The 23,413-nt window shown below is 36.7% G+C and overlaps 1 protein-coding gene and 1 pseudogene across 1 annotated transcript; both read right to left on the bottom strand.

Annotated features, from left to right (window-relative positions):
* Positions 1-1,166: 1,166 nt before the first annotated feature.
* LOC144253564 (olfactory receptor 7E24-like) lies at positions 1,167-7,440 on the bottom strand. The gene is made up of 2 exons (XM_077795792.1): positions 7,412-7,440; positions 1,167-2,109 (listed from the first exon to the last, which is right to left on the bottom strand). Exons 1-2 carry the CDS (start codon positions 7,438-7,440, stop codon positions 1,167-1,169), a joined length of 972 nt encoding a protein of 323 aa, XP_077651918.1.
* Positions 7,441-14,583: 7,143 nt separating this feature from the next.
* On the bottom strand, positions 14,584-15,465 carry LOC113178660 (olfactory receptor 7E178-like; annotated as a pseudogene).
* Positions 15,466-23,413: the final 7,948 nt, after the last annotated feature.

Below are 23,413 nucleotides of genomic sequence, written 5' to 3'. Positions count from 1 at the left end.
AGAATAACACTCATCTCCAGGCCATGTTTGTCACCTAATGGAACCTTGGCACTTAATGAACACTAGGTTATTATGGTGTTATTCAAATAAAGAATTTCATTACAATGGGAAAAATGAGCTTAATAATGAATAAAATTTTCAAATGCCCAGGAGTCTGGAGTGATGTGAATTCAAAAATATGTCTCAGGATGAATCATATTTAACTATACCCTTCTCCTTCTGATTTTTCTTTAGCATATCCATAGAAATAACTTTTTAAAATTTATGAGCCATCTTATTTTTATTTATTCTCTCTGTTGAGAATAAATAAATAAATTTTTATTATGTGATAATAAAAATTTATCATTTCAACCATGGTTTAATTCATAGTTTGATGGTATTAATTGCATTCATATTGATAGGAAATTATCACCAAATTTCATTCACAGAAATTTTTCACCTTTCTAAACTGAAACTTTATACCCTTTTTTAAGTTATGGGACCATAAAAGGTATGTAACAGAAAAACTGATAAATAAAATGTGGTATATATTCACAATGGAGTTTTACTCAGCCATAAAGAATAAAATTGTGCCATTTGCTAGTTAAGTGGATGGAACTGGAGATATCATGCTAAGTGAAATAAGCCAGACTCAGAAAGTTAAAGGCCAAATATTCTTTCTCATGTGTGGAAGCTAGAAGAAAATATGGAAAACAAATAAAGGTAGAAGATCTTGAAAATAGAAAGCAGATCAGTGGGGTGATGTAGGGGATTGAGAGGGAGGGAGGAAAGATGAGAAAAGGGAGAATAGTGGAATAAAATTGAGCAAACCATGCCATGAACATATCTTTATGTATATTTGTAAACCACCAACTTAAAAAAATAAATAAAAGAGTACCAAAGTGAGGAAGGGGAGCAGGTGAAGGGAAAAGGGGAGGGAAGGTAGAAGTACATAGATTGCAATGGAACAAATGTATAACTATAATGCCCTAATAAAAACATTTTTCAAGTTCCCTTTAATCTCATCCAAAAACCCCAACAACTACCATTCCACAATGAAACATGAGAAATTAAAGTTATCAACTAGAAAATAATGTAACCAAAGGGGTGGGATTTACAGGTCTAAGTGCTAGCTTTTATTGCTTTTTCCAAACTATCCATCAAATGGACATCAAAGATCCTGAGGTTTAGATGATTTTATTGTGGAACCTCTTTAGGGTACTTTTAATGTCCCTGTTCCGCAGGCTGTAGATGAAGGGGTTCAGCATGGGGGTGACAACTGTGTACATCACTGAGGCCACTGCAGCTTTTCTAGAAGAATGTGACACAGCTGAACCAAGGTACACTCCAAAGCCTGTTCCATAAAATAAACAAACAACTGATAGGTGAGACCCACAGGTAGAGAAGGCTTTATATTTCCCACCTGAGGATGGGATTCTCAGAATAGTGGAAACTATTTTATAGTAAGAGAAAAGGATCCCTGAGATGGGAAAAACACCAAATAGAGCACCAACAAAATACATTACTATGATGTTGATGAAGGTGCCAGAACAGGAAAGACTGAGGACCTGAGAAGGGTCACAGAAAAAATTAGCAATTTTGACATCCTTTAAAGTAGTAAACTGTAATGCAATCAAATTGTGCAGCTGGGATTCCAAAAGGCTAACCAAAAAAGACACCACAACTAAAAAGCCACAATGTCGAGGGTTCATAATGGTTGGATAATGCAGGGGGTGACAGATGGCCAAAAAACGGTCATAGGCCATCACAGTCAGAAGCAGATCATCCATGCATCCAAAAATGAGAAAAAGAGACATCTGTGTCAGGCAGCCCTCAAAGGAGATGGTTCTATTGTGAGTCTGGAGGTTTACAATCATCTTCGGAACAGTGGTAGAGGTAAAACAGATGTCAGCCAAGGACAGATTGGAGAGGAAGAAGTACATAGGGGTGTGGAGGTTGGAGTCAAAGCCGACGGCCAGAACTATGAGTAGGTTCCCAAACACTGTGATCAGGTACATGGTCAGGAACAGTCCAAAGAGGACAGGTTGCAATTCTGGATCAGCTGAGAGACTCAGGAGATGGAATTCTAAGATGTCTGTTACATTTAGTGCTTCTGTATTGTTTGGACACCTTTAACATAGAAAAGAGGATGGGGAGAATGAAACAAATTAGCAAGTGTTGAGCATTCCATACATGCATTTAGTTCAAGCCTTCACAAGTAGTTATCCACATTGAGGTCAATACACATTAAAAAATATTTCACATTGTGACATCTTGTAATTCTCTCATTATTGTTTTTCTATCCTTCACTTCCTCTTGTACATACCTACTTTTTTATTATTATTATTCCACCCACAGCCTCATCCATACTAGGCAAGCCATCTACCCCTGAGCTACCTACCCAGCCCCTTTTTGTTTCATTTTGATACAGGGTCTTGCTAAGTTATCCAGGTTTGTCTCTAACTTGCCTCAGGCCCCTGAGGATCTAGGATTACATGAGTGGGCAACACCTAACCTACCCTCCTCAACACACTCAAGTGAACAATGTTAGAAGGCCCCTAACACCAGGTATAAAAGAAGTTTACAGTCACAGTAGCATGCAGATTAACTCTGGGGAAAAAAAGTGTGAGAAATATGTTTTCTCCTTTTAGAAATAAAGTTCATTTTAATTAAAGTAAAGTAAAAAGCAGTCTGATATACCTTATCACATTCTAAGACAATGGTACAAATTCCTATAATGCAGAATATATATCAACCACTTCATAAGGGTTAAAACTGCATAATGAAAACACTAATTTGATAGTTCATAATCATAACACATACTTATGGGCCAGTTTTCGTCCAGGATTCTGTCCTTCTAGGTATTCTAAGTTCCCTCCTTTTTGGATCTAAGTTCTCAGTATAATACTGTTTGTCTTTTATGAATCATTCAATAGCAATTATCAAGTGTACAAGCAATAACAAATGTTGGCAAGGACATGGGGGAAAAGGTACACTAATACATTGCTGGTGGGACTGCAAATTGATGCAAACAATCTGGAAAGCAGTATTGAGATTCCTCAGAAAACTTGCAATGGAAACATTATTTGACCCACTATCCCACTCCTCCGTTTATACCCAAAGGACTTAAAAATCAGCATATTACAGTAATGCAGCCCCTTCAATATTTACAGCAGCTCAATTCACAATAGCTAAACTATGGAACCAACCTAGGTGCCCTTCAACAGATGAATGAATAAAGAAAATGTGGTATACATACACAACAGAATATTACTGAGCCTTAAAGAAGAATGATATTATGGCATTTGCAGGTAAATGGATGGAACTGAACAATATAATGCTAAGCAAAATAAGCCAGTCCCAAAGAACCAAAAACCAAATGTTTTCTCTGATATGCAACACTAAGTCACAATAAGGGGAGGGTGTGGTAGGGAAGAATAGAAGTACTTTGGATAAGGCAGAGGGCAGTGAAGGGAGGGGAGGGCATACAGGGGTAGGAAAGATAGGAGAATAAATTAGACTTTATTACCCTATGTGCATATATGACTACACAACCAGTGTGATTCCACATCATGTGCAATCAGAAAAATGAGAAGTTATACTCCATTTATATGTTATGTGTCAAAATGCATTCTACTGACATGTATAACTAATTAGAACCAAAAAATAAAAATTAAAAAAAAAGAAATCCACACAATGACATAGATAAAAATAATATTGTTAAAGATATATTTTTTTCAAAAAATGAAATTATTCAGTAAAAGAAAAAAAATAATCACTAATTATATTACTATTATCCTTGGTTTAGACAAACTTAAATTTTTTAAAAATATGGTTTAGGCAACTGCACACAGTCAATGCCATCATAGACCAGATATGTGGCACTAGTGTACCCTTCACCTGACACTGATTAAATAATAAAAAATTATAATACTTTGCATGTTTTTTTAAAATTTTATACCATAACACTGGAATCAACCCCATAAACATCTAGTGAGAAAAACAGCTCTTTGCACTGCTCATATTATAATCTACAGTGGCTTGCTGCTGTGCTTCACTGTTTCTCTAATCATAAATCCTCTCACAATTGAGAATTTAAGCACCGGGGATACCCCAAAGCCAAGTTTCAGTCCCAACCTTTTTTTAAATTCTTTTTATTTATTGTAATTAGTTATACATGACAGTAGAATGCATTTATACACTTTGATATACCATACATTGATGGGACATAATTTCACTTTTCTGAGTTTACATGTTGCAGAATTGCATTGGTCATGCACTCACATATATACATACAGTAATGTTAATTCTACTATCTTTCCTATCCTCACATCTCCTCCCCTCCCTTCACTTCCCTCTACCTAATCTAAGGTAACGCTATTCTTCCCTAGTGCCCACCACCTTATTGCGAATTAGCATCTGCATATTAGAGAAAACATTTGGTCTTTGGTTTTGTGGGATTGGCTTATTTCACTTAGCATGTTATTTTTCCAACTCCAACAATTTATTGTAAAATGCCATAATTTCACTCTTATTTAAATCTGAGTAACACTCCATTGAGTGTATGAATGTATGTGGGTGTGTATGTATATATGTGTGTGTGTATGTATATATGTGTGTATATATATATATATATATATATATATATATATATATATATATATCACACTTTCTTTTTCCATTCATCTATTGAGGGGCACCTTCGTTGGTTCCATAGACTAGCTATTGTGAATTGAGCTGTTATAAACATTGGTGTGGCTGTGTCACTATAGTAATGCCAACCTTTTTACATATACATTTTCACATCAATTCTTTTACTTTAGCTATGTGAGGGAAACTCAGACTCATTACTTTGTCAGGCATCACTGGGATTTAATTGGGATAAAAGTCAAACAAGAAAAGTCTGGGGACAGATTTATAAACACATGGGGACAGATTTCCCATATGAAAAAAATGGGGAAAATAAATACATAACTCATAATGTTGTTATAAGAAATTTTTAAATTTTTGAAATTGCTTAAATAGTGTTTCTTGAATATCATATATCTGTGTATTTACCCTTGTAAATTTTAAAATATTTAGATACCCTTGGATTAGGCCAAAATCAACTTCATCAGAATATGTGTATATACAGTTTTTGGAAAACCTAAGTTTCAGTTATGCAAATGTTCCAAAGAAATTGACACAGGTGAATTAAAATAGGTTAAAAATAATAATCCAGGGCTTATATATTATTGTATAAATTATGATTAGTGTAATATGATATTATAGTAAATTATATTATTAATATGATATATTTACACTTTTATTTCATATACCATATTTAACTTTTCTACATGTTCCACAACTGGGAATGATGAGAAAAAAATGGGTTAAACCAGGATAGAGAATTACTGCCTAAGAATATTTCCTGGCACTTAAAAATGCTGCAATATTTATAATTATCATAATTATCATAAATAAAATACGAATTTGAAAATATAAACATTGAGCAATCTTTGCTTCATAACTAAAAGCATATTGAGATTTGAATTACCACTGATGAAATCTGAGTCCTTGTTATCTCTGCATGATTTCATTCTCCTTCACAGCTCTCCCCCAAAGGCAGTCACAGTCATTTGATAGGTAGATGTTATTGTTAATGTTTCCATGACAATATTGATTCAAAAATCCATATATTTTTCTTAAAAACTTGCCAAAGAAATTCCTAAGATTCATCTAAGTAGTAAATAATGCAACATATACTGCCCCTAAATGGCCTACTTGACATCAATATGTGCTTTTAAGTCTCTCCCTGTAGTACACACATTTCTGGAACTTTAGCTGATACCTGGCAAGACCTGAGAGACATCATTTAACTTGTAAGTTTATTGTTAATGACAATCCTTTCAAAATTCTTGTACCTCTCAACTTACCCAAGTGGGAACTGTTATATAATATGTAGTTAGAGGACAGTATTTTAACCACAAGATATTTTAGTTGAATGATATAAAGAAAATACTTACCATAACCAATAATAAGTATTAATTGTACTTGCCTTATTTTATATATGATCACATATTAATCACATAGTACCCATATTTTGTTTAATCCATACTCAACAACTGGTTCAAGTTGAAATCAATTCAGATGACAATGCTGAATCTCAGAGAAACTCACAACCTGCCCTATGTTCAAAAAAGAATAAATGGATCTGACAGCAGTAAATTAAATTGCCAAGCTCTCAGTAAGATCTGCTAATCTTTTTTATTATTTCCCAACCACCTGAATATTTTAAGCAAAGGTCCAGAGGTCTTAACTGCAAGCACATCTCAGGTATATTTTTAACTTATAAGTTTCCTGAGTAGTAATAATAAAACCCAACCTGATTTCATGCCTCCTTCCCTCCACTCCACCCCTGGAACTGGGGATTGAACCCAGAGGCATTCTACCACCAAGCCACATCTCCAGACTTTTTCATTTTTTATTTTGAAACAGGGTCTTGCTAAGGCTGAGGCTGATTTTGAAACTGTGATCTTCTTGCCTCAACTTCCCAAGCCTCTGGGATTATAGGTGTGTGCCACTACATCTGGCTAATACCTCCTTTTGAGACTGAGTGGGCTGGTTACATGAATGCAGGAGGATGATTGTGGCTGAAGTACCAGAAAGAGATCTGTGCTGAATGGTTGTGTGTCTTCTCTTTCTGTAGACTTTTCCTATGGTCTAAGCCACTCTTCCTAAATTGTGGCACCAGGTGCCACATACTAATCTATACTATAATATACCATACACCCCCAGTCAATAGTGCCTAGTAAGAAAGAAGTCTCATCTGGGGTGACAGGGAAGGGAAATAACTGGTTTATTTAGGAGAAATAAAACTGTTCAGCTTCTCCTGCCCAATGTCCTGAGTCAGTAACCAGACAGCTCAATCAAACATGGATTCAGTGTGTTCAACGGGAACACCTAATACAAGTTACATAAACAGCTGTGCTCCTTTCTATTCTATAAATATAATAATGTGGAATTTAAACTTTGTAGAAGACTTGGCAGATGAAAGAATCTATGTAGAACACATAGCTAAGCACCTTATTGAACTTGGGAATCTCTCAGTAAAGGCTCATTATGTAGGGATACTATCCTAACACTCATCCTCATCCTCCTCAACACCTTTATAAACCTTCTGTATTCCTTAGAACACAGTTTAAAAGGATGGATTTTCTCCCCTCCTGGATAGAATATATGGGAATTAGAATCAGTGTGAAGGAAAGCAAAACTGAATGAGATTTCTGCTGTTCTCATTACAACCAATTATATAAACTCACAGTCCTTATAACTGCAATTTTGTATTCTGTTATTCTCCCACCTGGCTACCCAAACTGCATGCTTCTCCTGACAAAGAGGAAGCAATGCTTGGACATTCCCTCTTCCATTCTTCATCTCCCACAGCACTTACTGACTCATGCTGTGCATCTGGGAGGTCATGACCCAGCAGAGCAGATGCACACCCTGCCAGGTGTGCAATGACCTCCTGCTTCACCTTCAGGATTAATATCAACACAACCTCAGACAGCAGCTTTCTGATGCAAACAACTTTGGAAGGAGGAGACACAGCTGTGGAACCCACTGGACTGGAGCCATCAAACTGAAGACCTGCAGGCACTGGCTGATTATTGACTATTATATGTCTTGGAGGCTCAATGCACAGAGCTCATAATTAGCCAAATTATTACAACTTTTTACAAACTCTAAGGACTTGCTAATATTAATGGTGGAAGAAGAGGAGAAAATGAATATCAGTAAATGTTCTTCACCTTTTACTAATGAAAAGTTCATATGTACTCCTCATTTCTTTCATTTCTCTTTTTTAAAAACTCATACACTTTTCAGTTCCACTCTTACTATGATAAATTATTAAATTACTATTTCATTGGTGCATAATTATACATAGTAGTTGGTTGCACAGCGGCATGCTCATCCATGTACATTTTATGATTCCGTCAGTTTCAATTCCTCATACCTCTCTAGTCCTCTCCTCCGCCCTTCCCTTGAGCAACTTCCTCTCCCACACCTGTGTCTCTTCTATTTTCATGAGATCCCCTCTTTCCCCCCTTTTTTATCTATAGATTTCACATATAAGACAAAACCACCCTGGACATTAAGAGTCTGTCTTGATTCACTTAACCTGATGTTCTTGAGTTCCATCCATTTTCCTACAAGTGGCATAATTTTGTTCTTATTAACAGTTAAATAAAACTCCATTGTGTAGAATATATCACATTTTCTTTATCCATCCATCTGTCGACAGACTCTTAGGCTTGTTTCACATACATAAATTGTGTATCATTCACTATACACATGTAAATTCATTACATATCTATGGTTCCACATACATATTAATTTTGCTACTGTAAACATGGGTATGCATGCATCTCTAGAGTAGGCCCATCTTGATTCTTTTGGATAAATACTGAGGGGTGGTATGCCTGGGTCAAGAGATGGTTCTTATCAGGAAACTCCATACTGATTTCCACCATTGTTATACTTATTTACAGTCCCACCAACAGTGCATATGAGTTCCGTTTTCCCCAATTCTTCACCAGCATTTATTATTATTTATATTGCTGATTATCATCATTCTGACTAGAATGAGATGAAATCTCAGTGTAGTTTTGTGGAGGGGGTTGTTTTTAGTTTTGTTTTTACATTATAAATTTATTTTTTCCAGCACTTTAACTGATACACAGCAGAACCTGAGAGAGGGGCATCATTTAACTTGTAAGTTTAATAAAAATCTTTTCAAAATCTTTTCAAAATTGTGGTTAACATACTGTTCTCTGTCTACATAGAGAACAGTATGTTAACCACAATTTATAAATATTCAATTAAAACTATTAATCACCTACATTTATTGTCATATATATGCATATATATATATACACATATGTATATGCATACACCAACCAATTTTTTTATTCATTCATCTATAGACAGGCACCTGTGCTTATTCCATAACTTCAATATTATAGACTGAACTTCTATAAATATCGATATGTCCGTATCACTATAGAATACTGATTTTAGTTCTTTTGGATAAAACTAAGGAGTGGATAGCTAGGTCATTTGGTAGTTCCACTCCTAGTTTTTTGCAGAATCTCCATACTGCTTTACAGAGTGATTATACTAATTTTCAATCCCACCAACAATGTATGAGTATACCCTTTTCCACAAATCCTCACCGACACTTATTACTTTTTATTCTTGATAATTGTCATTCTGATACAAGTGAGAGGAAATGTCAATGTAGTTTTGATTCACATTTCCCTGGTGGCTAGGGATGTTTAACATTTTTTTTCAATATATTTTTGGTCATTTGTATTTCTTCTTTTGAGAAGTGCTTATATAGCTCTTTTGCCAATTTATTAATTGGGTTATTTAGTGTTGGCTATTAAGATTTTTGAGTTTGTAATATATTCTGGATATTAATTTTCTGTCAGAGGAGCAGCTGGAAAAGATCTTCTCCCATTCTGTAGGCTCTTTCTTCACATTCTTCCTTCCTTTGCTGTAAATAAGTTTTTGTTTGTTTGTATAATATTTATTTTTTATTTGTAGTTGGACACAATAACTTTATTTTATTTATTTATTTTTTGTGTGGTGCTGAGGATCATATCCAGGGCCTTTCATGTGCTAGGCAAGTGTTCTACTGCTGAGCCACATCCCCAGTCCCTGTAAATAAGTTTTTAATTTAATTATATCCACGTAATGATTTTTGGTTTTATTTCTTGCACTTTAGAAGTCTTGTAAATGAAGTCAGTGCCTGTATCAATATGTTGGAATGTTAAGTCTGTGTTTTCTTCTAGCCATTGCAGAGTTTTTGGTCTAATTCCTAGGTCATTCACCAACTTTTGTGAGTTTACTTTTGTGCAGAGTGAAAGACAGGGATCTAGTTCCATTCTTCTACATATGTATATCAACTTTCCCTGCACCATTTGTTACAGAATTATCAGGGGCACCTTTGTCGAATATCAGGAACTTATCTATGTGAGTTTGTCTCTGTGTCTTCTATTCTATTCCGTTGGTCTTCATGTATGCATTAGTGTTGATGCCATGGTGGTTTTGTTACTATAGCTCTGTAGTATAATTTGAAGTCCAGTATCGTGATGTCCCTAACATCAACATTTTTCTCCAGATTACTTTATTTATTCTGGGTCTCCAAAGTATTTTTTCAGTTCTGTGAAAAGTGTTATTGATATTGGGGATTGCATTGCACAGAATCTGTATAGCACTTTTATTAGTATGGCCATTTTGACAATATTAATTCTGTCTCTCCAAGAACATGAGAGTTCTTTCCAGCTTCTAAGATCTTCAATTTCTTTCTTTGATATTCTAAAAGTTTTCATTGTGGAGATCTCTTACTTCCCTGGACTTATTCCCAAATGGTTTTTCCTTGAGATTATTACAAATGAAAAATTTTCCTGTTTTTTTTCTCAGCAGATTCATTATTGGCACATAGGAAAGCAATTTATTTACATATTGAGTTTCACACCGCCATAAAGAAGAATGAAATGATGGTATTTGCTGGTAAATGAATGAACTGGAGAACATGCTAAGTGAAATAAACCAGACCCAGAAAATTAAGGGTCAAATGTTTTCTCTCATATGCAGAAGCTAGACCAAAATTTTTAAAAAAGAGGAGGGAATGAAGTTAACAAAATTATGCTATGTACATCTATAAATATACCACAGTGAATTCCACCTTAATGTACATCTGTAAAGTACTAATTTTTTTAAAAAGGCATGATTAAATAAACAGAAAACCAGTACAGTAGTGAGGAGAGGAATGGGGGAGGGAGACAGGAAGGCAAAAGAGAGGTGCTGAGCACAGAAATGGAGCAAATATTCCATGTATGTGCATTAAAATGAACCCCAATATTATATATAATTCATTAATTTTTAAAATGTGTTTTGGGGGTGGAGGCATGCCTGGAAAAATCCACATATGACTCCCATTCACAGGTCATGAGCTTCTTTGTCTTATGTGCCCTGGACTTGGTGAATATCCAGGTATTGGTACTTTATTCAACAGGTTTCCTCTGCTCTTCCTAGTATCAGCACCACTTTGAGAGAAGGCACTAAACCCTATTTACTAAATACTTAAGGTCAAAGTCTTGTGCTGATCAACCTTAGGGAAAACAAAACTTGCTGAAAATAGTCTCCATACTTCCTCTAATCCAGGTATACAATTTTTGTAATGCTCTGGAGTAGATTGATAAATAAGCTATTAAAGACAGTACAATTACTATATACATTTCATAGGGGTTGAAAAGTGGAGGAGAAAATGGGCAAAAAAAAGAAAGATAGGGAAGAATAATACACACCAAGGTAAAAAGGTAAAATTATGGATGGAGAATGGATTTGAGGCAGCTGCAAGTAATTTAGGAGGGAAAAGAGAAACTAAGAAAAACAAGTGTAAATAAACTACTCCAAGAAAATGAACATAGAGTGATTCCAGTTAATATTTTAAATACAGTTAATACTTTAATTACAGGTAAAACATTAGAAGAAATACAATCAAATGGGTTATGGACACAATGTCAAATACTAGTACATTTATCAATCCAGAATGAAGAATGACATATGCAAGGTCAAATTTGACTTTAGAGCTAATTATAATAATCCAGGCCAAAGTGGAGAAATTTCTTTTTGAGTTTTCCTCGTTTGGATTTCATCAGGATTTGGGACCTTTAGAAAATGTCCACCACTCTTCAGCTTTGAATCCTGCTAGAGGTGCTGGGGTACAAGAGCTACTTCCCTGGTTGCTATATATTTATCACCAGCCAGTTCTTGTTCATTAGCCCTTCAAGAAAGCAAGCATGAGCCTGCATGCTTGAAGGAGGCTGTGCTGTGTCTGCTGGCTGTTTCTACTGGATCCAGTGCAGTGCTCAAGGCTGTCACACTGATTGCTATGGGACACTGTGCACCTACTCACCTCCAAAGGGGTTTCTTTAAAGAATCAAGGAGGCAGGTGGCTATCTGAAACTGTGAGACCTGTTATCTGGGGCTGTCTGTGCTTGGTCTGTGGTGCAGAAGCCTTCTCCTTGGCTGACGTGGATCCCTAGGGTACCATCTCTTTGACTCAGGTAGAGTTAGTTGGCCCACCTGCATCTGAGTTCCTGGTGCCTGCTGCCCTCTGCTGGGACTTTTTGGAGCAGTCATATCAAAGCACTTGGTGGACACCTGCACCTGTGGGGCCTGTGGGTGAAGGCTGTCTGCAGCACAGAATCCTCCAATGAGGCTGATATAGGTGACTGAAGTACTGTCCCTGTGACTGGGATAGAGAGTGGGTAGCCAGCCTGCATCTGAGATCTTACTACCCAAGGTTGTTAATCGTTGACACCTGCTCCCTCCACTGGCACTGACTCAGGGTGATGCAGTTGAAACACCTGGCAGTTGCCTATAGGTTGAGACTTTTTGTGAACTATCCATGGCCTCCATTATAAATGGTGCCATGCAATGAGGTTTTAGCTGTCACCATAATGGGGACAGCATGTCATTTGGCCCATCTTTACCTGAGCTCCTGCGGAGGCTGTGTGGAGCATCTGGGTTAGGGCTGGAACTCCCTGGGAATCAGCTCCATCCCAACCCTCTTATCTACAGAGAGAGGGAGTGGGGTTCAGTAACTTTCAGCTAACAGTCATCCCCCACAAGATCCCTCTAGATGGATGACTGAGACGACCCATTCAGAGATTTGCCCTTTGGTCTCATCTGTTGCTATCTGAAGGTGGGGAGAAGCTGTGTTAATTTAATTTCTCCTAGGGAACCTGGCTGGTTGTGGATGCCATGCCTGGTGCAGCTTCAGTCCACCACGTGGGTTAAACTGCTTGATCTCCTGCACTGTGTTTGTTGTCCTTGTCCTATTTTAACTTGGTCTGCTTCTCTTTACAGTTGCTGTAAAGAAGGTAAGCCATGTGCTTTTCCTCCCTCTCTTTCTGTCTGTGTTACTCCTCCCCTCTGACCCCACCATTAATCAAGGTTTAGGATCAAGGAATTCTGTCCTTGTTTCCGGCTCTGATAATCAAACTCCAAGTCTCTCTGGCCTCCAACTGTCCAATATTGAGTTCTGAAGTCTGTACTCTGTCATCCACCTCTATGGTCAGCTGTTCTTTAGTGTCTTCCTCATCAGCACATAATATGTGGCACATAAGCAATGTTTAGAGCCAAATAAATATTTTGACATTATTTTTTTTAAAATGTAGAATTTAATCACTATGGAAATAGTAAGTCTACTGATAAATATAATTGTCAAGGGACACTGGAAATTTAGAATGATATTGAAAGTCTACAATGTGTCTCATCCCAAGCAACAAGGTTTTCCTATCCCTTCTCTTTGTATCTCCTTTGATTTTTTTTTTTACTGCTTATGAAAAACCTCTGGTACAGTTGGAATAATTGAATGTTGTAGATGTTGTTAAGTGAAAGAACAGGAGATTTGTGTCCATGACACAGGCATAGTCACGTTCAATCTTGCCCTTATTCTATGGCACATTCCTGAATAGGAGGAAAGTACACTCAGGAATGCACCACATGTGTTGCATCCATGCCAGTTATGGTTAGGATTTGTGTACAATGCAATAGCCTATTTGATGTTCAACGCACATTTTAATTTTTGTTGTCCATGGTGCCACAAATGGTATAGCCTCTGGGAAATCAGAAATTCAAGAGAATTAATCATTTCTCTGCAAATACACAGCATACACTTATTTGAGGACTAAATTAAAGAGCACATTATACAAATTGGAATGCAATAACTTCAGTTTGCAAAACATTTTAGTTAAATGATATGATAACACTTATTATTAATAATAGCTATCTCACTTACATTTGTCTCTATTTTATACTTTGATCACATATTTATTACACATCACCCATTATCTTTTTAATCCATACTCAATGCAGTTGTGTCAACTGGAATTCAACTCAGATGATAAAGCTGAATCTCAGGGACACTAACAACCTGCTCTATGTCCACAAAATAATAAATTGAGCCAACAGCAGTCAAAAGTAAGTTGCTGAATTGAAATTTATTATCTAAAGCACCAAGCAGTAGAATCAACGCACCTAGTTTCAAACCCTGCTTAACGGAAAAAAAAAAGTGAGTTGTTGATCTCAGAGTTAAGATGCACTAATCTTTTTCATTGCTTCCCAGACACCAGAATATTTTAAACAGAGGTTCATAGATCTTAATTTTAAACTTTTTTTCAGTTTCCTAAGTAGAAATAAAATCAAGAACTGATCACATTAATCAAATCAAGTGGGCCAATTACAAGAACAAAGGAGGTGTGGACAGCCTCTAGGATATCCTAGAACAGGAGAAAGAGAGAGATCTGTGCTGAATTATTTTGCACCCACTTTTTGTTTTATCTTTTCTTCTGACCTCAGCCATTCTTCTTAAATTGGTGCAGACCAGATGTTTAGCTTTGCTGTATTTTAAACATAGGTCTACTAATAAATATAATTTATTGGATTTAAATCCTCTTACTTTAGTTACATGAAGATAACCTGCTTCATTATTTTGTCAGGTCTTGCTATGCTTGAATAGGTCACAACCACATGCAACAGTTTCTGACATTAGACTGTTCTGCTATAAACTCTCTTCGGGGCACATTTAATGTCCCTGTTCCTCAGGCTGTAGATGAAGGGATTCAGCATGGGGGTGACCACAGTGTACATCACTGAGGCCACTGCACCCTTCCTGAGAGAATGTGATACAGTTGATCCAAGGTACACTCCAAAGCCTGTTCCATAAAATAAGCAAACAACTGACAGGTGAGAACCACAGGTGGAGAAAGCTTTAAATTTCCCACCTGAGGAAGGGATTTTCAGAATGGAGGAAATAATTTTATAATAAGAGAAAAAATACCTGAAAAGGGAAAATATTTGACAACAAAATATTTGACAATGTTTTTAGAGAAGGTATCAGAACATAATAGATTAAGGAGTTCAGAAGGGTCACAGAAGAAGTTAGAAACTTCTACTTCCTTGAAGTTGGTAAATTGTAAGATAGTCAAATTATGCAGCTGGGAGTCCAAAAGGCTAAACAAAAAAGATGTCAAAACTAATAAGCCACAGACAGAATCAAGGGTTCATAATGACTGAGTAATGCAGGGGGTGACAGATGCCCACAAAACAATCAAAGGCCATCACAGTAAGAAGGATATCATCCTTACATGCAAAAATGGCAAAAAGAGACATTTGTGTCAGGCAGCCCATGTAGGAAAGGAATCTACTGTGAATCTTAATGTCCATAATCATCTTTGGGACTGTGGTGGAGATGAAGAATATGTCAGCCAATGACAGGCTGGAGAGGAAGAAGTACCTGGGGTTTTGGAGGTGGGAGTCAGAGCTGATGGCCAGAATGATGAGCAGGATCCCAAGCACTGTGACCAGGTACATGGACAGGAAAAGTCCAAAGAGGAGAAGCTGCAATTCTGGATCATCTGAGAATTCCATGAGATAAAATTCTGAAATGTGTGTTAGATTTTGTGTTTTCATAGTGCTAAAACACCTTTAGATAGAAAAAAGAGTAGGAAAAAAGCAAAAACATAAACGGGCACCCAGCACCCTGTATATATTTAAATTCTAGTTAAGTATTCACACTTGAGGTCTATACACAAAAAGTACTCAATTGTGGAAATTGTAATCTTCTTAGCCTCTTTCTTTATTGCAGGATCTTCTATCCACACCCATTTTAGAGGCACTGACTAGAACAATGTTAGAAGTTGAGGAGCATTATCAGTCTTCACTGAAACATGGATTGAAATCCTCTTATTTTAGTTACATGAAGATAACCTGCTTCATTACTTTGTCAAGTCTTGCTATGCTTGAATTGGGGGAAATACAAAAGAGAAAAAAAAAACAGGTATAACGAAAACTCACACAGGCAATTTCCACATCTGTAAAGTGGGTGTAATATATAACTACCTTATATGGTGTTGTAAGAAAGTAGTTAAAAAACATTTAAATACTCTGACATGTGAATGCTAATTTTGGACTAGACAAAATTAGGGAATGAAGGGAGAGAAGGGGGCTTGTTGGTAAGAATGGGAGAATCAATCAGACATTATCACCCTAGGTGCATATATGTGAAACCAGACTAATGAGAAGTTATACTCAATTTATGTATGATATGTCAAAATGCACTATACTGACATGTAAAACTAATTAGAGTAAATAAAAATATTTTAAAATCATTTAAATAGCGTAACTTGTGGTTCTCAGTCTTGTTAATTTATTTACCTGTTGATATTTTAGAATATCCAGATACCCTAGCCTCACACTAAAATCAATTTAATAAGAATTGCATTTGAAATTTGGAGCAGTTTCTTCTTAACAAGCATTGAGAACCAATGCCTTAGAATATTTCCTGGCACTTAGAAAATTCCCTATGAATATCAACAATTGTTATGAATAATACACACTGACTACATAGAAGTACAAACATTTGATAATATTCACATCAGGACTAACATTTGATATAGTCGTGTATAATTACCTAAGAAATTTAAGTTCTTGGTATCTCTGCAGGATTTCATTCTCTGTACATTTGTCCCCAAACACAGCTACAGTCATGAGTTGGGTGGGTATAATTTCTTGTCAGTGTTTTCATGTCAATATTGATTTATATATTCATAAATTGATTTATTTTTAAAATTTACCAAAAAACGTACCTAGTGCTCATCTAAGTAATCTAAACACAATGCCTATTGCATTTGAAATATATTAGTTCATATTAACATGTGTTTTTAAGTCTCTCTGTAAGGTCATTTAATCTTGTCATTGAATAAATCTATGATCTCTTTGATGAGAGACTTCTAAATAAATAAATAATAATTCCAAATTTCCTTTTGCCCTTTTTATACACACTTCACAAATTAATTCCACAGGGAGCACCCATTTTCTGTCCATTCAATACTGGATGAGGTTGTGCCAACTAAGACACAGAGAGGATTCAAATTTAAATTGTCAGGTTTTGGGTCCAGTCCATTAAAGTCTTTATTTTCCCAGCCAACAGAAACTACTGAGCAGAGGGTCAGTGGTCTTAACTGCAAGTATGTTTTTTAATTCTTTCCAGTTTCCAGCATAGGAATGAATAAAGACCTGACTTTGTGTCTCCTTTAGATTGAGTGGGATAATGACAAACATGGAGGGGGATGTGGTCTGTTATATAAAAGTCCTGCAAGGGGGAGCAAGAAAGAGTTCTGTGCTAAATTATGGTGTGCCTATATTTTTGTAGGCTTTTCCTGTGATCTACGGTTACCTTTCTAATATTGGATGCTACCCTGCCCTCTGATCTACCAGAAAACCAAAAAAAAAAAAAAAAAAAGAATGGCAACACTAAACAAGAGGTCTCTTCCTGAATTGAAAGAACAGGATACAACTGGGGGACATCAAGGGGACAGTCTGCCTTCCAGGATCTTCCTGGTATGAAGCCCTGTATCAAACATGGCTCAACTCAAATGGCCCAATCCAACCATGGACTCTTTCTTTTCTACCTAAAAAATTAGTACAAGTTACAAAAATATAATGTATTCTTTCATTTTCTGTAAGGTAATAATAATGTGAGCATATGTAACTAGAGTAAGACTGTGCCCATGAAATTAAACAAGTGACTCCAAGCATGTTGCTCAGGACCTGACACTTAGGAAGCCCTATGATGTGATGGTTATTTCCATTCTCCTCAACATCCTTACATCACCTTTATAATCATTTTGGAGTGCTTAAAAAACAATTCACAAGCATCAATTTTTTTACTATTCTGAGTAATATTTCTGTGATATGCAGGACCTGTGTGGTTGGAAACTAAAATCTTATTAAAGATTTCTGCTATTTGCACCATAAACAGGAATGTAAACTTCACAATTCTCATAGCCGAAACTTTGCATATCCTGTCATCTGATTACCAAAACTGTCATGCTTGTCCTCATGATGCAGAAAGAGGAGTTGCAAGAGCAAGGAGTTTCTTCCTGGAGTGACAGGGATGTGAAAAGATGTTAAGAGGTCCAGGGGACAACCTGCCAAGACTCTTGTGCCCAGGTGCTCTGTGTCTCTAGTCACACAGCTCAATTCTAACAGTTTCAGTGCATTCAACCCAAACACCCATCACAAGTTACATAAAAATGTTGAGCTCCTTTAGTTTTTGTAAAATAAAAGAATGTGGCACTTACAGCTTGGGGAAGACTACACAGATGAATTCAAACAATCTACATAGAACACATAGCTCAACACCTGGCCCTCTGGAGTATCTCAATAATGGTTTTGTTGTGGTTACTGTCATCCTCATCTCCATCATGTCCATCATAATCTTTTGGGAGTGTTTAAGAAATAGTTTAGAGGGACTAATTTTCTGACATAGTAGATGAGATGTCTGTGGGAAATAGATTCATTGTATATGGGAAGTAAAATTTAGGAAGAGATTTCTAGGACACCTACTACAATCCCATATGTACATGTCACAGTCCTCATAGCTAAAATTTTTCACATAGGCATCCTCCCTTAGGTTACCCAAACTGTGTGATCATCAAAATAATAGGAAACAATGCTTGTGATAGTCCTTACTCCATCCTTCATCTCCCTCAGTACTTACTGGGTGATGATGCTTCTCTGCTGGGTCATGGTAAAAGACTGCAGATTTAATGCCCCTACCCTGCCTGTTGCCCACTGAGTACTTCTCTGTCTACAGGACTGGCATCAGTGCAGTCTCAGACAGGAGGCTCCTGATGCAGTTAATTGTGGGAGCAGGAGCCACAAATGGAGCCAACTATACCAGAAACATCAAACTGAAGGGCTAAAGGCATAGCTGATTATTTACTACTATATGACCTTTGAGGCTCAATGCACAGAGCTCATAATTAGCCAAATTGGTCCAGGTTATCACAAACTCCAAGGACTTCCTACTATTAATACAGGAAGAAAAAGAAGAGAGAAATGAATATTGATAAAGGAGGAAGATCATGTGTACTATTCATTTCTGTCAGTTCTTTTTTTAAATTTTATTTGTAGTTGAATATGGACAGCATGTCTTTATTTTATTTGTTTATTTTTATGTTGTGCTAAGGATTGAACCCAGTGTCTCACAAATGCTAGGCAATCGCTCTGCCTCTGAGCTACAGCCCTAGCCCTGTCACTTCTTTTTTAAAAAATTCATTGACTTTTGGGTTGGGGTTGTGGCTCAGTGGTAGAGTGCTCGCATCACACATGTGAGACCCTGGGTTTGGTCCTCAGCACCACATAAAATTAGATAAGTGAAATAAAGATATTGTGTCCAACTACAATAAAAACAAATTTAAAAAAGAAAAAAATTCATTGACTTTAAAAAAAAATAATTTTTATTTGTGTTAGATAAAATTTAAATTCCAAAGATACATTAGAATTCTCACCATTGTTAAGTTCAGAAATCAACAACATTCATTAAACCACATTGTGGTACATCCATCACCAACATTCACCTCTAGGAACTTTTTATCAAATCAAACTGAAACATTGTATCAATTAATAACTCCACATTTCTCCCACTCCCAAAGATGATTACCATTATCAACTATGAAACATGACGAGAAATTAATTCATTGTACTATATAAATGCACATAAGTGATAACATCTCAGAACACAAATGTAGTAGTAGTGTACATTTCACCTACCAATTATTTCTAAAATGAAATGCTAACACTAAGAATAACATGCAAACCACACATTTTCCCTAACTTTGCTCTAGTTTCTGCATATGACTCTCCATATATTTAAAATTCAAATATTCACATGTAATTTATTCACACTTGAGGTCCACAGACTACCAGTACTTCTCAGTTCTGTTATACAGATTTGTATTAACCCCATACAATCTCAGTAAAATATGTGAGGTAGAAAGCACCTCTTTGACTCTTTTTTTAAATCTACTTTATGTAGTGTCCTGACAGTATGGTTTTATTCTTTTCTGATCATAAACCTTCTAATAAATTGTTGAGACCTTTAGATTCAAGGAAATCCCCATAACCCAGGTGTCAGTCTCAAACTTCTTATGCCTAAATAATTGTTGTTCACATCAAAACTTTCAAATTCACAGATTGCAATTCTCTTACTTTACCTACCTATGAACAACTTGGGTTCATTATTCTTCTACCTTAATTCGTGATTTAACTAGGGAAAAATTAAAATAGTACAGGAAATATTATAGCATATTTACAATATTTTCATCTGAAAATGAGAATAATAATTATCAAGATTATTAGTTGTAAGAAAAGCCTTTTTAAATCAATTAAATTGCATAAATTAGTACTCTAAGTCCCACTGATCAATACACTTGCCTATGGATATTTTAAAGTATTCAGGTGCCTTGGTCTCAAACCAAACCTATGTAATCAGAATATCTGCATATGGTATTTTTAGTGATCCTTCTTTACACTGGTTTTGAGGACCACTGCTATTCAGTCAGCTTTCTCACTGCTGTGGCCAACAAACCTGACAAGAACAGTTTTAAGGGTAAAAAGTGTTTATTCGGGGCTCACAATTTCAGAGATCTTAGTCCATAGATGGTGAACTCCATTCCTCATAACCTGAAAAGAGGCAGAACATCATGGTGGGGGAAAGTAGCTCAAAACATGGCACTAGCTGGGTACAATGGCACATTCCTAAAATCCCAGTGACTCAGGAGGCTGAGGCAGGAGGATCACAAGTTCAAAGTCAGCCTCAGCAACTTGGCAAGGCCATAAACAACTTAGTGAGACCCTGTCTCAAAAAAAAATAAAAAGGACTGGAGATGAAGCTAAGTGGTTAAGCAACCTAGATTCAATCCCTGGTACCATGAATAAATAAATAAATAAATAAATAAATAAATAGTCCAGGAAGCAGAGAGAGAACTCTCTTTACCACAACAAAATATAAACCCTAAAGGTACACCCCCAGTGACCCACCTTAGGTCTAGCCACACCCCACCTGCTTTCAGTTACCATCTGTTAATCCCTATCAGAGGATTAATGCACTGTTAGGTTAAGGCTCTTATAACCCAATCATTTCACTTCTAAATCTTCTACGATTGTGTCACACAAGAGATTTGGGGGGATATCTAACATTCAAACCATAATATTCTGCCCCTGGACCCCAAAAGCTCATGCTTATCTCATGGGGCAAAATACATTTAGTCCATATTCAAGAGTCCCCATTGTCTCAACAGTTCCAGGATTGCCCATAAGTCCAAGTCCAAAGTCTCCCCTGAGACTCATGGCAAATTCTCATCATGAACTCCTGCAAAACTCAAAAGCAAGTTACAAGTATCCAATATATAAAGGTACAGAGTAAGAACTTGCATTCCACAATGGAGAAATAGGGGCATAGAAAGAAGGGATGGGACCAAAACAAGACTGAATGCCAATGGGGCAAACAAGCCCTGTAGTTCTATGTCCAGCATCTGGGGTTCTCTCTGAAGGAGTGTGTACATCTGCCCCTGTGTTTTTGTTGGTTGCAGCCCACATGGTCTCTCTGTTCTCTTGTCTCTGCTCAAATCCTGTAGCTTTCTTCTGCAGATGTGCTACAATAATGGCATTTTTTAATCTTGGGGGTCTCCACTGCAACTTTGGCTTTCTCCTCACATCTCCACACAATGCCCTCTCAGGGGCAGCCCACAGGGACTCTAATCCTGCTGTACTTTGCCTGATTTCCAAGGCCTTCCTTTGAAATCCTTTTCCTTTGAAAATTTCCCTAACTCCAGCATCCTGCATTTCTACAGAACCAGCACCATGTGATTGATGCCAAGATCTGCTGTCATCTTGAGTAGTAGCCAAGCCTCTAGGGTCCAAAGCTGCACCAGCCTCTGAGTGCCTGAGCACCTGAGCATGGTGAAACAACTTTGTAGGCTTCCCTGTGCAAACAGGGTGCCCCACTGGTCTCTTCTCAAAGGAATATTTACTTTTACTCCCTAGAGCCGGAGACGAGTGTGATATTGCCAATTCCTGGGGAGCCCTCAAGACACCTTTCTTGTTGTCTCTGGGCAAAGCCTTAGCATTCCTTGACTGGCAGTGATGTCATTAACAACTGCAGTTTCTTTAGCCCCAGTTTTACTCCCACCTTTCAAGTCCAAAGTTTTCAAATCTTTCTGCTTTCTGCTCCTGAATACCACAATAAATTTGGCTATAATCTGACAGAAATACCCATTCCACTGCCTAAATACTATGCTGCCTAGAAATTTCTTCTGCCACATTAAGATTTCCATCATTTTTAAAATCAGCCTCACAGAAAGTCTCAGGACACAGGCAAACCAGAACACAACATGAATGGCCTCTAGTCCAATTTCCAGTAGAATCCTCTTTTTCCTCTGAAACCTTTGGAACCTGTCCCTACTATTCACAGTTATACCAGCATTCTGGAATTCTGAGCTCCCACCAGAATTTCCCATTAAGGTCCACTTACAACATTCAAATGTTTTTCCAGGTTATATTGCTAAACTTTCCAAAATTCCTCCTACAAATTCCAAAAAGCTTCAAAAACTTCTGAACCATACAGTCAGGTTAGTCACAGTAATGACCCACTTCTGGTACCAATTTCTGTTTTAGTTAGCTTTTTCCTGCTCTGACCAACAAACCTAACAAAATAATTTTTAAGGAAAACGTATTTGTTATCCCAATCCATAACAACTGCCTTAGACTTGGCATTTAGAAATTTTATAATACATTAAAAAGACATAAATCATTATCAAGTTGGTTTCATTCCAAAAATACAAAGGTGGTTCAACATATGCAAATCAATAAATGTAATACACCACATAAATATAATCAAGGATAAAAATTAGTCATCTCAATATATATGGGGAAATCTATTGACAAAATTCAATATGCCTTTATGGTAAAAGTTCTGAAGAAATTATATAGAAGTAGTTTACCATATCATTATAAAACATACATGTGAAAAACCTATAGCCAACAGCATACTAAATGGGAAAAAAAATGAAAACATTTCCTCTAAAATTAGGAGTGAGATAAGGATGTCCACTCTTACTACTTCCTATTTGACATGGTTAATACATGAGGTGTCCCCCCAAAAAAGATCAAGTGTGAGAAAATACAAGAAAGTATAGAGGCCAAATTATTGGGTTTTGAGAGCCTTAACCTAACCACTAATATAGGTTAATTGGATAGTAACTATAGACAGGAAGGGTATGGCTCAAGGAGGTAGGTCACTGGGGTGTACTTCTGGGGTACATATTTTGTCCCTGGTGAGCAGAATTCTCTGTTTCCTGGGGCCATGCCCAGAACTGCCTTCTTCTGCCACACTCTTCCACCATGATGTTCTACCTCACCTCAAGCCCAAAGCAATGGAGTTGGCCATGTATGGACTAAGACATCTGAACCCATGAGTGCCAAATAAACTTTTCCTCCTCTAAAAATGTTCTTGTGAGATCTTGGTCATAGT

Source organism: Urocitellus parryii, chromosome 3 (assembly GCF_045843805.1).
Source record: "Urocitellus parryii isolate mUroPar1 chromosome 3, mUroPar1.hap1, whole genome shotgun sequence".
NCBI lineage: Eukaryota > Metazoa > Chordata > Mammalia > Rodentia > Sciuridae > Urocitellus > Urocitellus parryii.
Note: the sequence above shows the minus strand (reverse complement) of the source record. Positions and strands in the feature narration are given on the sequence as shown.

What these genes read in the sequence shown, in the direction of transcription:
- LOC144253564 (XM_077795792.1), bottom strand. Translation starts at nt 7,440, where the DNA reads ATGACCTCCCAGATGCACAGCATGAGTCA. An exon ending in CAGATGCACAGCATGAGTCA is followed by an intron (nt 2,110 to 7,411) that starts GTAAGTGCTGTG and finishes TCTATGTTAAAG; the next exon opens with GTGTCCAAACAATACAGAAG.